This window comes from Chiloscyllium plagiosum, unplaced genomic scaffold (assembly GCF_037043375.1).
Source record: "Chiloscyllium plagiosum isolate Xiang-an unplaced genomic scaffold, Cpla_swu_hap1 HiC_scaffold_10, whole genome shotgun sequence".
Classification (NCBI taxonomy): Eukaryota; Metazoa; Chordata; class Chondrichthyes; order Orectolobiformes; family Hemiscylliidae; genus Chiloscyllium; species Chiloscyllium plagiosum.
In genome coordinates, this window is record NW_028270148.1 from 39,011,877 (window position 1) to 39,027,644 (window position 15,768).

At 40.2% G+C, this 15,768-nt stretch overlaps 1 protein-coding gene across 1 annotated transcript; it reads left to right on the plus strand.

Moving 5' to 3' along the window:
• Positions 1-3,186: 3,186 nt before the first annotated feature.
• zfp36l2 (ZFP36 like 2 zinc finger CCCH-type) lies at positions 3,187-7,420 on the plus strand. The gene is made up of 2 exons (XM_043695689.2): positions 3,187-4,417; positions 4,612-7,420. The coding sequence occupies exons 1-2, from the start codon at positions 4,364-4,366 to the stop codon at positions 5,860-5,862; spliced, it is 1,305 nt and encodes a 434-aa protein (XP_043551624.1). The 5' UTR covers positions 3,187-4,363; the 3' UTR covers positions 5,863-7,420.
• Positions 7,421-15,768: the final 8,348 nt, after the last annotated feature.

A 15,768-nucleotide genomic window follows, 5' to 3' on the forward strand; every position in this document is an offset into this window, starting at 1 on the left:
AAAAACACAAAGGCAAAGGTAAGTCAAAGTATTCATTCTGAACTGAGTTTTCTCTTTAAATAGCAAACTACAAGTGAAAAAGCAATGCAGAATTAGAACTATTTAGAAATGCTGGAAGGTTGCACAGTATATAACACTTGCTGCAGTTAAGTTTCCTTATACAGTGCACTCAAAAAGACCCAAAACAAATATAAAGTTATATGCAATTTGCAAAAGATTGATGTACTTCAACTGTTTATACTGTGGAAATGCAAATACCAAAGCTGGATAAGACATCAATCATGAGTAAAAAGACATAGTTTATAAAGAGGCCCTGTGGCACAGTGTAAACCTAAATAATACAACTGTGGTGTACTGAAGATTTTGTAGATACATAGATCTTACACTTTATTCAGGAATATTAAACTCTTTATATTCAGTCCACACGAATAAGTAGATGGTCTCTACTTAAGTCCAACTTACAAGCAGCTCCTCTTTTCCAAAGTATAGGTGGTGGGACTTCCAATATTTTTCTATAGAAATATAACTGGAGATGGCAAAAGACGCACCAAAGAAATGTTTACATACTTTACAAACGTACCTATGTTACATGTTAGTTTAGAATTGACAATGAGGAAAAGATTTATCCATCATCAGAAACAAAATCAAAAATATAAATATATCGCCTTATCACCTCATTTCAAATATTTTGAAGCTATGCATTCAGATACTGTGAATTATTTGGAAGTATTATAATTGGTAAGAAGGCACATCATTGAATTTCCTTTGTACTGGTGAGTGTTAGATTTTCTGATCATTGGGCTTCTCGATCGTCCAAATAATCTAAGTTTTCTACTGGCATAGTGTGTGTCCCATCAATTACAGATGTCATTTAACTCTCTAATTTTTGAAGCACTAAACAGTTATTGAGTCATAGAGGACTACAGTACAGAGAAAGGCCCTTTGATCCATTCAGTCTGTGCTGATCAGAAACAATCACCATTGTAATCCCATTTCTAACACTTGGCCCATACCATTGTATGCTTTGAGGGTTTCTGCCTCCACCACCATTACAGGAAGTGATTTCCAGACTTCCACCATGCTCTGCGTGAAAAATCATTTCCTCTCATCCCCTATAAGCCTTAAATCACCTACCCTTTGTGTTATATCCATGTCCCTGGTCATTATGTCAGCCAACCAAGAAGTCATCTTGGTTGAAAATACAAAATTCTGCCAATCAGAAACCTACATTTTCCCATATTGTGATATCCTGCATTCCTGATGAAGGGTTTTTGCCCGCAACGTCAACTCTCCTGCTGCTCAGATGCTGCCTGACCTGCTGTGCTTTTCCAGCATCACACTCTCAACTATGATCTCCACCATCTGCAGTCCTCACTCTCACCTTCCTGAAGTGTTCCCCCATTCCTGTTTTGTGGCCATTTATACAATTTCTTTGAGACTTTATAAATTAGGTTTTTATTCCTATATAGAAATGATCACTATGACTCTTAACCTTTAAGATCACCATGTACCATGCTCCAACAGAAAAACTGAATGTCAGCCAAACCAGCTGGGTCAACTCTACTGACATAGCACATGTTAATATAAAAAGATCAAGAATGAACTGTTCATTGTCATGGTCAGCTCATGCTGCAGCCTGAAGATAGACAACGCCTTACAGGTAATTGTTTTTCTCAATTGCTTTAATTGCCATAAGAGTACAGTAATACATTGGCAATGATAGAGGTCTGGAGAGACTGCATTTTATAATAATCAGGCACTAAAAATATCTGATGACTAAATATTCCCGCTCATTTAGGATTGTGTGAAATAATTAATTGTCGGACGGCATAAAGCCCATTAGTTGTGCAACAGTGACAAGTTTATATACCCTATCACGTACAAGTAATGCCTTAGGAAAGCAGGCCTTAAACTAAAAGGGTGCTCAATTGAGAAATGTAACATCTGGCGAAAGCACAAGTTACTTGCACTAATTTAGGGTCTGTTTGATGTTAAAAATATTTATTAGAAAATTGTGACGTTATTGGCAACAATGCATGGACAGTATTTAATAAATAAAGGGCAACATCACGAGTTAATTTTTCTTCATTCAGCCAGTGAGGGGTTAATGACCTTTGCTACATCTTTAGTCTTTTGCTACCATAGGGTGGAGATGTTGCACACGAGAGCGCTCGGTTCTGTTTAGAGACGGGTTCTCTAATTGTATTTGCAGCTCTTATTAGTCAAATCCTGAAAGCAAAATCGTTATGCAGTTTTTTTTGGGGGGGCGAAGAGGGCGGCGAGTGAAGTTATTTCTGAAAACTGAGCCTAGTCGGTTTTTAATAATTCGATTTTACCCGTGGGGGGGGAGAAAATAGGCAAGCTCTTTACTGAACGTTGCCCACTTGGAGGGGTGTGGGGGAACCAACGTGGCATATAAACAACCTCATGGGAGAGTGAAAACCGCTCAGGAAAACGTGGCAGAAACGGGGTAAAGCAAATGCAGTTTTAAGTCTTTCAAATGAATAAATAACACACCCTGAATGAAGTTAGATCACGGGGGGTTCGTAGCACGTTGACTGATTAAACTCTCTCTCTAATTAAACTGACCCGCGCGGAATGTTTGGTTAACATGTACAATTGAGTTAAAATTTTTATTAATTGGAAAAAGTCTGGTAACGAGAGAGCAGGGGGGTGGTTCTTTCAAGTTTTTATCATCTGCTTCTAGACGTTCATTTCAAAAGTTTCCAAAATAGGAGACTTCAATTGTACGTCATTCAATGCAAAAAAAAAAGTAATGGATGAAGAAGCACATTCAAGCGATCTAGGAGTTGGAGAAGGTGGGGCACTGCCTTATTCCGCCAAATTGTAACCAGTTTTGTCAGGAGTGGCTGTGGCCATGGTCAGATCAGCTGGGAAGGTGCGGGCCAGAAAATGGACTGAAGTTCCCTTCTGGGAGCGCTAAAACTTCAGTCTTAATTCAGCCAGTTCCTGATCGTGGTGTAGGATCCACGTGAAATTAGCATTTGAAATAGACGAAAAGTCATCGAGACGTTGCAGAGAGCAAAGAATTCAAAAGACTTCTCGGCATATTTTTTTTTCAATGTTCACTTCCTGTCAGTGTTGGATCCACCCATCATGAAAGCCGCGGAGGGGGCTGGGTGCTTGCAAGAAACACGCAGTTGTAATTAGTCGCGCTGCACGTTGGTTGCGTGTCATTTTCTCCTGGTTTTCTGTCGGGAATAAATGTGCATTTCTGGGACTGTCTACTTTTCGTCCATTCCAGTAATTGTCCGGATTTATTGAAGACAATCTCGTTTTAAAAAGTAGTATTTTACATTAATGCTCTTCCCTGTTACAGCTTAGGAAAAAATGCCTCCAAGTTGCAATGACAAATTATTCTCATTGTACATTAAGTTGGAAAACCTTACTTTCGGCATCTTAGCAGCCGACTACGTTTTAGGCGATACTTCCTTTCATGCCTTTGATATTATCGTTTAAAGAAACTTAAACATTCGGTCTTCTAAGTTTAAAAGGAAAACAAACGCCTGCACTATATATAAAGTGGGTTTTTTGCTCGATACATTAGTTGCGACTTTCACGGACTGAAAAAAGTTGTGCGTCTTGCCACCAAGTAATGCAAATCAGTTTTTAATAAGATATTTAGAGCGAAGTGAGACGCTACACAGCAGTGCACATGTTAGTCCCACAGCGAATAAAGTGGGTTCTTTTAAAGAAAGACACCTCATATTCCATCAAGAAGCCCCTTCTAGCTCAAGACGAGAGGAAGGGAGGGTGGGTATGAAATCCCGCCAGTTTACTCAAAGCAAAGTCTCCGCTCGGATAGTGGCAGCCACAGCAGCAATGACGCATTCCCTCTTGTGTATCGGTATTTCACTGAAGACCAATACACTGCAAACCCTCCCAAAAGTTGCAAAAGCCCTTTGCAGCCGTGCTTTTTAAAAGAAAAGCCTTTAGACGGGCAGCTGCTTTAGTCAGACTGAATTTTTTTTGACAAAGTAATATTGACTTTCCCAGCTCGTAAGATAAGAGTTTTTTTGCACTTTAGCCTATGCTAACGAGTTAAGGAGCGCCTGTCAATCAAGCGGTTGTTGTCCTGACGACTCCGGGCCAGGGTTCGAAAGCAGGCTGGTTAAATCCCGCCCACTACCGAGCGCTCAATATTTATAACAAGGCAGACCCAGCCAGCAGTTCTAGCAGTTCAACTTCGCCACCACCAAAAACAAGTCATTTTTTTTTTATTTTTTTTTCCTTTCTCTTTATACATTCGGACCTCACGTTTCTTTGCTGGGGAAAAAAGCAATTGTGACTCCAGCCCTTTCGCGAGAGCAGGATCTCAAGTTGTAGAAACTACTGCCTGAAGATGTCTGCAACTCTTCTATCTGCTTTCTACGATATCAACGATTTCTTTTGCAAGGTAAAACGGGAAAGGAAACGGATTTCTGAAAGTTGAGAGAGGGGAAAAGTTTTCCAAAAGTTCGGGGAGGGGGGCGGTGATAAACAACTTTACAAACGTGCCTCTCTGAATTGCATTCTTGTAACTCGTCCCTTTAAATGTTCGTGTTCTAATTGTTCTGTTTGCATTTTCTTTTTTTTTAAATGTATAAACAGAACGAAAAATCCCTCAACAACTACAATAACTTTAACAGTATGTTGGACAAGAAGGCAGTGGGGACCCCAGTAACAGACTTTGGGCCGGGATTTCTGAGGCGGCACTCGACCAGCAACTTGCAGGCGTTGGCGAACAACTCGTCCGCCAAGTATCCCAGTTCTTCTTTCCCCAACATCAAGGAGTCCAGCAGCACGGCCATGCTGAACAAAGAGAACAAGTTCCGCGACCGCTCGTTCAGCGAGAGCGCCGAGCGCCAGCACCACCACCACCAGCAACAGCCGCCGCTCAGCCCATTGCATCTGGTCCAGCAGCAACAGCAGCAGCAGCAGAAAGCGGCGGCCGGCGGCCAAGTCAACTCCACCCGCTACAAGACCGAGCTGTGCCGGCCTTTCGAGGAGAGCGGCACCTGTAAGTACGGCGACAAGTGCCAGTTCGCCCACGGCATGCACGAGTTGCGGAGCCTGACCCGCCACCCCAAGTACAAGACGGAGTTGTGCCGCACATTCCACACCATCGGCTTCTGCCCTTACGGACCCCGCTGCCACTTCATCCACAACGCCGAGGAGAGGAGGCAGGCGCCCTGCAACAACAACGCCATCAACTCTTTCCACCACCATCACCAGCAGCAGCATAGCGGAGGCCAGCACCAGCCCCGGCCCAAACTGCACCACAGCCTCAGCTTCTCCGGCTTCCCCAGCGGCTCCAGCGGAGTCGAGTCCCCGCTGCTGGAGAGCCCGACCTCCCGCACGCCGCCGCCGCCGCCTTGCTCCTCGTCGTCGTCCTCCTCCTCGTCCTCGTCCTCTTCCTCCTCGTCCTGCTCGTCCTCGTCCGGCTCCAACATGTTCTGCGAGGAGCTGCTGTCGCCCACACTGCCAGTGTGCGCCAACAACGCGTTCACCTTCTCCAGCCAGGAGCTGAGTAACCTGCTCACCCCGCTCGCCATCCAGACCCAGCAGCTCGCCGCCGGGGGAGCAGGAGCAGGCTACAGCCAGCAGCAGCAGCAGCAGCCCGCTAACGTCTGCCCCCCGTCTCCTCCTTACATCCTGAGCCAGATGCAGTCGTGCCTGCGGCGGCTGGCTGAGTCCCCGGTCTTCGATGCCCCGCCGAGCCCCCCTGATTCCCTCTCCGACCGGGAGAGCTACTTGAGCGGCTCGCTGAGTTCGGGCAGCCTGAGTGGCTCCGAGTCCCCGAGCATGGACCCGGGCAGGCGCCTCCCTATCTTCAGCAGGCTTTCCATTTCCGAAGATTGAAGAGAGAGAGACACACACAGACAAACACACAAACTCCACTCTTTATTTAACATAACTTTTATTTACGAATCGCAAACAACAGCAACAACAAAAGAAATCCTGCCAAGAAAATGCCTTCGTTAAGGAAACAAATATTACAGGACTTGCTTTTTTTGCCTTGTTTAAGAAAAACTTCATTCCAAACTTTGTTGCAAGTTGATCTATTTTCCATTGCCACCTAGTGGCCTGTTTGCCTTTATAGAGAAGAGAACTGTGTTGCAGATTTTTTTTCGTCGAGCACTCGTTCGTTGAGTTAGTTGTAATTGTTGAAATAACTGCTGATTGTTAAATTTTTTTTAGCTGTTGAGTTGTTGTGATAGCACATCGCAGCACAACTCGCTATAAAACTATTTAACTTATTTATTATCTCAAGAAAGTATACATTGGTAATTTGTTCATACTGTATTTATCGCGTATGATGAAAACAATAGATATATATTCTTTTATTATGTTTAAATTATGATTGCCATTATTAATCTGCAGAATGTGGAGTGTGTTCTTTTCACAGTAATATATGCCGTTTTTGTTTTGTAACTCACTTGGTTATTTTGTAAATGATAAAATCTTAATTTAAGAGATTGTATGTAATATTTATTTCATTAATTTTTTTTCCTTGTTTACGAAATGGACGATTGCATGGTTTCTGTTCTAGAAATCAGTTCTTGATGCTGTGGAAGTAGTTAGGATTGAAGATGGTAGGCATTTTTATAAGAATGTAATGTAACGGGATGTTAGACCGTCCAAAGTCAGTGGTTAAAACTTCAAGTATCAGACTTTCATGTGGCATTCTTAAGTCAAAGTGGCATCATAAGTTTGTTTTTTTTTTGTTGTATAAATGACACTGTGATATTTTTAAAAATAAAACAATAAAGAGCCAAAATATGTAGCACCCTGGACCCAGTATTATATTGACAGTGCCTTCAGGGTCCAGTTGCAGACAGAGTTCTTATTTTTTCTTAACCAAAATAACAAGCTCAAGTTTCAGAACAAACACGCATTCCCTTTAAAAGTATTTTTTTTTATAATTGGGGGATGTCAGTTCTCTGAATGTAATAGTTTTGGAGGTGAACTTAATATGTGTAAAGCAACCTATCTTCCCAGAGAGAGGCAGATGGGAATGATGGACATTGCCACCACTTTGATTAGTGAGGGGCCACCTCTAGGTCTGAACAGTTTTTTTTGCAGTAAATCTGAAATGTCGAAAATGGAACTCTGCTTTTGGGTTTTTGTTTTTTTTCTGGGATTTACTATTAAACAAAAAATGGAAAAAAAAACTTCATTTTCCAAGACAGTGGGTGAATGATGGTAGGTTTAGTTTGTACATAGTAGGTACAGATAATGAGCACTATGTACTCTCTTTTGACTACTTTAACAGAAGTATCCTTTGAATGTAACAAAAGGAAAAAAAAACTTGTTTAAAATACTTGGGGTGTCAGTTCACTACAGATTAAGTGTGAGACTGTAAAATTTGTACTGTAAATTTTTTGTAGTTCTCCCAATAAAATCATTTTTGAAGAAAGGTGAGTTGTGTAGTGTCCTTTTGGATGTGTGAAACAAACGTTTTTTGACAATAGTTTGGGGTTTCTTTTTGTATTTTAAACATGTGGTGAGGTGCCTTGGATTTGGATGGCAACCTACAGTTGAGTGGGGAGAAATCAGTGCCCCACCCAATCTTTAATTGTGGGAGGCAGAGTTTTACATAACACTTCCAGCTGATTGCTTTGGAATTATCTTTTTACTTAAAAAGGAGATGAAGTTCATGCACACCTCCTGCTGTTTCACCTCCCTTCTATGGCATATAAGTTATTACAAATAAAGTTTTTGTAGCATGCACAGCCAAAATGACTATCAAATACCATTTAAAGACCGCCTTAAAATATAAATAGTAACTAATTCTTATGTGTTGTAACTAAACAATTGTGGTTACGTGGATGGGTAATCAAAAGTATCATGTCTATGAAACTGCCCTGTCAGTAAAAAGGGCAACTCACAATAGAAATGGATAACAGAGCTGTAAGTAAATATGAGCTGTCTTTACTTTGAATCTCCCAGAGAAAAAACCTTACAATCTGTGTACAGTAGAAGGCCATCATGACAACCTACTAAATTGTGTTTTTCTAATCTAAGAATAGTTATCAGCTGTCCCCTTTTCTTGGGAGTGGAGTTAATTGGAGTACCCTGTCAGCAGCATCAATCAGTGATTAGAAAGTACTGAAGTCTAAGTTATCTGGAATAAGTTTAAGTAACCTGTTACAGCCACTACTTGCAACTAAAGTACCTTTGAGTGCAAAATGGATAAAACTTGCCTTTTGGGTCTTCGTGCTTCACCTCTGCTTACTTCCTTAGAAATTTGAAAAGTGCATTAGTTCATGTCCTTTTTCACTGTGTACAACACTAGACTGGCAGTACTTTTCAGACTGCCTCCAAGCCAGTGCTTACTTTGTACATGTGTAAAAGATTGAAATTTCAAGTGAATCTGTGAAATTTCAAGTGAATCTGTAATATAGCTGTTCTTTTCACTTAACTACAAACCTCAAAACTCGAAAGAGCAATACAGGTATTGTTTTCCCTCAGGCATATTTTTACAAATGGAACACAAGGTGACTGCTAGAATGTGTACACTAAATTCTTAAATTTTGCCATTTTTAATCAAGCTTTTAGGTTTTCTGGCCTAGTATATGTTTGCTCACTGACATTTTATAATAATACAGTGAAATGACTGGGCATTACATTGCTGCATAAGTACAAGCTGCTGCTGATTACATTTCTGATCCAACAATGTAGAGGGTTGCAAGTGGATCATTTACTTGCACCCCTAAATGAGGTTTAATTAGGAGATATTATCTTCAGTTATTAAGTCAACTACTTTGTCTTGTGAATCAATCAACTTGCAATGTGAATGTGTAGGAGGTGATAGTTGCTCAGAATTAGTGGCTTTTTGGATGGAACCATCTGAATGAGGATATAACTGCCATGTAATGCATCTAAAGTTGGAGTGATCCAATCAGGATGAAATGTTACTTTGATCAGTTATTAATCCAAAAGCCTACCAAATGAATGCATTAATAAAATGCTGGAGAAACTCAGAAGGCCTGGCAGCATCTGTGAAAAAAGAAACAATCTTTGAAGTCCAATGATCCAAGTTTTCAATCTGAGGAGTCATTAGACTCGATGTTCACTCTGTTCGTGAGATACTGAAAGGTTAAGAGTTAAACCAATATTAACCAAAAGCTAAAACAATATTGCATTGTACCTTGGATTTAATACAGAAATTAAGATATTGCTATCATTTCCATGTGGCAATAATTCAGGCTTATAACTTTACACGTGATAATATTTCTACATGGGATATTTGTTATTCCCAAGCATGTGTAGCATACATTATTTAAAAGTGTGACACCTCTTCTTGTTCTTCTGCATAATATTTCATTATGTTTGCTATATCATGTCTTATTTTCACATAGATGTAATACCGTCCTTTGTTGCCATCAATAAATCATGTCACCCTTTGCCTGAAGATAATGCTTGAGTTTGGCTTGGCAAAGAAGTACAGTTAAATCCAAGGTCCTTCTGTTCAGCCCTTTTAAATATACTGTGCTCATTGAATCTTCATAATTTTAACCCTTTTTGTTCACTCTGATATTTCAATGATGATCTGTACATTTCTAATATGAAATACTGAAAAGACAGTAACAGATTTATTTACAGTAACAGATCTTACTGGAGGTTAGATCCAAAGCTCTGCTGTCCTTGTCCTAACATACCAATTCTTGTACACCCACCACCTCAGGCAAATTACTTGGATTACAAAGGATATATGGTGCAGTAACAGGCCAATGGGCTCAACAAGTCTATGTAGTGCTATTGCTCCATTCTAGTCTCCTGTTTTCTCTCTCAATCTATCATTGTACCCATATATCACATCTTCCTCAAATGTCTGGTTAACTTCCCATTAAACTTATCTACTTTTTTCTTCTTTGGGGTAACATATTTCATATTCTTGCCCTTGTTACACTCTGCCCTATGGGAAGAAACATTCTAAATCCTCTACCAAAGCATGTCATAACTGAAGTATTGATAATTGGCCACTCCTCACATCTGTAAACTCGTAAAATTCTAAATCTTGTTTTTAAACATCTACATGGCCTTGCCAGCAAGTACTCTGCACGTTTCTAATTCTGGTTTTTTCATGTTTTCGCCCCATTTTAATAAGTCCATCATTGGTGTGTATATCTTCAACTGCCTGGGCCTGAGCTCTATCTTTCTTTCAAAATGCCATAAGAAACTCAATCTTTGTTAATTCTCCTGATGCACCTTGAGACCATCTTACTATGTTGAAGGTGCTAAATAAAAGGTAGTTATGGGAAGAAAGGACCCTCACTGGTAAGCACTTTGAACAAATTGCCTCACAAAACCAATAAATTCTCACACTGTTTATGAAAATATATTTGGAACGAGATTTTTTATAAAACTTGGACCTCTTGCAGTACAATGAATGTACCCTGTGAAACTTTTTGAAAGCTCATCAAAAAAGTAGAATTGAATTCTTGGTGGTGAAACAAATTTTTAGTCTGAGGAGTTTTGGCTCCGTGGGTGAATTTACATCATAATGTGGTACTCTGCCACAGGGATCCTGAAGTTCCCAGTCAAGCTTCAGTGCTCATGGATTAGAAATGGAAAAAAAAAGTCAGTGTTGGCATTCCTTAATAGCATTCCAGCAACCTCTCATGGAAGTACATGTGCAAGCCAGGTGAGGACAGGGATAACCTGCAAACACTCACAATCCAGACCCTGATGTGCAAAAAGTATCCAAGGGTTCTTGTTGTAGCATGATTCATCACGTAATGAAGAGGAAAGGTAATTGGATGAGGGGATAAAAAAAAGCTATGTTGTACAACAAATATTTTCTCAGCCTGAAAGGTACACATATGTCTTCAATTCTGTTTGAAAAAAGTACCTTGATAAATAAGAGAGCTCCATAAATCCGAAGATAGGTTCAAATCACACAAGAATTGTGTATTGTATATCTAGCTGTATTAGTTACATCTTCAGTATTATATTTTTAACTAAAATGGATTATTCTTGGGTGGAAGGACTGGTTGATCAACTTGAAGTTCATTTCTTATTATTTCTTCATACAATAGTATCTCGATGAGTGTATTTATGTTAGCTATTATCATTTTGCAGCATTAAAAATTATCGTGGACCTTCAGTGGGTTCACATATCTGTTAATTTTTATTTTTTAATTGAATTTGATACAAAGCATTCAATTTTAATTTTTCTCCTGTTTCATTTCTATAAACATTTATAAAACCCTGTTAAATGGGTGGGAAAACTGTAGCAAATTGGGCAGTACTTATACAATTAATGGGAGGGACCTGGGTAATTTTGTCAAACAGAGACCCAGTGGTTCAGGTACATAGTTCTTTGAAAGTTGCGTCACAAATAGACAGAGTGGTTAAGTAGGCAGTTAGCACACTTGCATTAATTGCTCAGACCATTATGAACAGGAGTTGGGATATAATGTTGAGGTTGTACAGGACGTTGGTGAAGCCACTTTTGGGGTAGTCTGTATAGTCCTGGTTTTTATAGAAAGGATATTATTAAACTGGAGTAGTTCACAAAAGATTTACCAGGATGTTACCAGGACTTGAGGGTTTGAGTTATAAGGGTAGGCTGGGACTTTTTTCACTGGAGTGCAGGGGGTGGAGGGTTGATCTTATAAAGATTAATAAAATTATGAGGGGCGTGGCTAAAGTGAATAGCAAAGGTCTTTTTGCAAGCATAGGAGAGTTCAAGAAAAGGGCATATTTTTAAGGTGAAAGGCGAATGATTTAAAAGAGACCTGAGGGATAACATTTTTACGCAGAGGTTGGTTCGTGTGTGGAATGAACTGTCAGATGAAGTAGTAGATTTCAAAGACATTTGGATAGATACGTGAAAGGTTTAGAGGGATTTGGGCCAAACACAGGCAAGTGGGACTAGTTTAGTTTGGGAAACTTAATCAGTATGGACAAGTTGAACCGAAGGGTTTGTTGTATGATTCTATGACTCTATTTAATTTATACAAATTCACTGCTCTCAAAGAATTTCCACAAATAATAGAATCTAAGCTGTTCATGCAATTTTAAGTGAAAATAAACGAATAAAGCCAATATATGGTTCTTACTCATCTCCTGCTGAAGTTACAGCAATTCCTCTTCTTACTGTCAAGCTCAGATATCAAGACGATCACTTTCTGGGAGATGGATGTCATCAGTGGAAACCCAAACCCATGAGACAGTGTCATGAGGAGAGGAAGTTGAAAAAGTGAATAGTGTGACTATTGGCTTATCTGCTGTTGGTGCCTTTTCCTACCTCTGGTCTTGACTATTGTAACACTATCCTGCCAAGCCTTCTATTTTCCATTCTCCGGAACCTTGAGGTTATTAAAATGCTGTTAACAGAATCCTAACTCACTTAAAATCAGATTCAACAGTATACCCTCTTCTCATCGCTTACATTGGTTTCTTTACTTTTAAAATTCTCATTCCTCTACGGTCTTATCCCCCTCTCTCACCCATTCTCGGTCATCTCCTCCAGCCCTATGAGCCTTTAGGGGTTCTGGTTTTCACCTATTCTGGCTTCATACACATTCCTCAGTTTAATTGCTTCACCTTTGGTGGCTGTTCATTGTGTTGCCTGAGCTTTAAGCTCTGGGTTCGCTCCTTTGGCTCCTCTACTGTTTCCTCCATTAAGATGTTTCTTGACAAAGCTAATGCCTTCTTTATGGTGATCCCCTGATGCATCTTGATCAAATTTTATTCGATAATATTCCTTTGAAGTGCTTTGTGATGTTTAACATGTTAAAGATGCTAAATGAATATATAAGAATGTTGTAATTGTATTACCTATCGAGTTTTATGGAGAGTTGCTGAACATTGCAGTTAATGGATAAGTTATTAGTTATTTTTTTTTGTTTCATAAAAGTGAATTAGCCAGAAATAATGTTTAGAAAATAAAAGTTGTTGGCATTGCTTTCTGGATCGATATCTGTAATTTGCAGGTTTGAAATGACAATCGATACAGGGGCTACAGAAAGTGTAGAAATGCAGTAGCAAAGTGGGATTTCATCATCAGGACATTGTCATAGAGAGTGATGCCATACAGAATGTTCACCCCCTCAAACCAGCATAAGAGAATCACTGAGGTGGCACAGAAAATTCTGCGAGGAGAAGGAAAAGAACCAAAACCAGTTGTCCATGTCAGAACCAGCAACACATAATTAAAGTGCTGCAGTCAGTGTTTAAGGAGCTTGGGAGGAAGTTAAAAAGCATTATCTCAAAAATAGTAATTTCTATATTATTCGTGCCATACAATGGCATCAATGAGTACAGAAATAAATAGAAATTAATGTGTGCTTAATGTGTGGTTAAGACACTTGGCTCAGGAGGGATAACTTCATAGAGCTGGTTCAAGTGTATAGCGGGGTTTACACAAGGGGTATCCAGCATCTAGATTAGAATAGATTAGATTACATTACATTACATTACAGTGTGGAAACAGGCCCTTCGGCCCAACAAGGCCACACCGACCTGCCGAAGCGCAACCCACCCATACCCCTACATTTACCCCTGCGCCTAACACTACAGGCAATTTAGTGTGGCCAATTCACCTAACCTGCACATTTTTGGAGTGTGGGAGGAAACCGGAGGAAACCCACGCAGACACGGGGAGAATGTGCAAACTCCACACAGTCAGTCGCCTGAGTCAGGAATTGAACCCGGGTTTCTGGCGCTGTGAGGCAGCAGTGCTAACCACTGTGCCACCGTGCCGCCCGTTCTAGACAGAGCTTAAAGTACTAGGAGAGCTTGAAGTACTGTCAACTGGCACATTAATTGGGAGGAAGGGACTATATGGATTTAACAGGGTTTGAACACCAAGGTGTAGCAATACGAAGTAGAAACAAAATGTACAGAGTACTGGGAGAGAGAACGCAAGAAATAATGTAGAATTAGGTGGGGTCAGTTGGGAGTTTAGAAGAATGAAGGGGATCTTATACAACCCTTAAAAATTCAAACAGGACTAATCAAGGTAAACACAGGAAGGAAGTTCCCAATGACCAGGGCATCCTGTACCAGAGATCACAGTCACCAGGTAGGGGATTTGGGACAGATATGAGCTGAAATTTCTTCACCGAGAAAGTGATAAGCCTGTGGAATTCTCTGTACAGAAAGCAGTTGATGCCAAAACTTTGAATCTTTTCAAGAAGAAGATAGGTATACTTCTCAAGTCTAAAGAGATCAATGGATATGGAGCGAAAGTGGGAACAGGGTACCATGGTGATGATGATGATAGTGAATGGCAGAGGAAGCTTGAAGGCCTGGATGGTGTACACTTGCTTTTATTTTCGATGTTTCTGTCATAGCAAATACAAGGAAGGATAAATTAGTTTCGAAGGGCATGTGCGTGAATGCTTGAAATGTTGTTTATAAAATTATCCATTTGCAGGCACAAGTAGCCTTATTGAAATATGTCATGGTAGTAATAACTGAAACCTTGCTCAAAAAAGGGGAGGCATGCATGGTTATTATTCCTGGATACAAGTCATTCAGGAAATTATGAAGGAAAACTAGTGCAAAATATAAAAATGGATAGAGAAAGTTTCTGTAAGTATTTAAAAAGGGAGAGAGTAGCTAAAGTGAGTGAGCCTCTTTCCTGATGAAGGGCTTATGCCTGAAACATCGACGCTCCCACTCCTCAAATGCTGTGCTTTTCCAACATCACACTCTCGACTCAAATCTCCAGCATCTGCAATCCTCACTTTCTCCTAGTTTGTCCCTTGGAGGACGAGACTGTGGAGCAGCGAGTAGGGAACACAGAAAGGGGGAGTAATTTCATCAATTATTGTCTTAATTCCACGATGGAGCACACCCGTATCATCCCAATAGTACAGGTGATGCAAAAATTACAGAAAGGGAGAAACATAGAATAACCATCATCACCAAGGAAAAGGTACTGTCAAAATATTGAGATTGAAGGTAGACAACTCCTCAGGGCCTAATGGCCTACATCCTCGAGTCATAAAGGAAGGTAGCACCAGAGATAGGTATACACCGATCAAAATATTCCAAAATTCCTTAGATGTGGGGAAGGATCCAGTGGATTGGAAAGAATGCTATTATAAAACCTTTCTTCAAAAAGTGAGGGAGTCAGAAAGTAGGAAACTATACATCACTAAGTTTAACATCTACTGTTGGGAAATTGTTAGAATCCATTATTAAGGAAGCAGCATTAGGATAGTTGGAAAGTCAAAATACAATCTATCAGAGTCAGCATGGTCTTTTATGATGGATAAGTCGTATTTGACTAATTTGATAGAGGTTTTTGAAGATATAACAAGTGGATAATGGAGATCCTGTAGGTACATTACATCAGGATTCCAGAAGGCATTTAATAAGGTGCCACACAAAAGGTTAATATATAAGATGAGCGGAGTAGTAATCTCAGGATTGTTACCGGTGCCACATGTTAGTGAGGCAAGGAAAAGGGAGCGAGTGCAGCTAAACACGTGGATACAGGGCTTGTGCAGGAGGGTGGGCTTCAGACACATAGATCATTAGGTTTTCTTCTGAGGAAGGTGGGACGTGTACATGAAGGAAAGGTTGCACTCAAACTGGAGGGGCACCAATGTCCTGGGCGGGAGATTTGCTAGAGCACTTTGGGATGGATTATCCTAGTTTGATAGGGGGATGGGAACCAGAGCTACAGATCAGATGAGAGGGTAGTTGTTGAATGGGCAAAAATAGAATGCAGAGAGTCTGTCAGGAAAGATACACAGTTGATAGGGCAAAGGAGTGGATTAAAGTGTGTCTGTTTCAATGCAA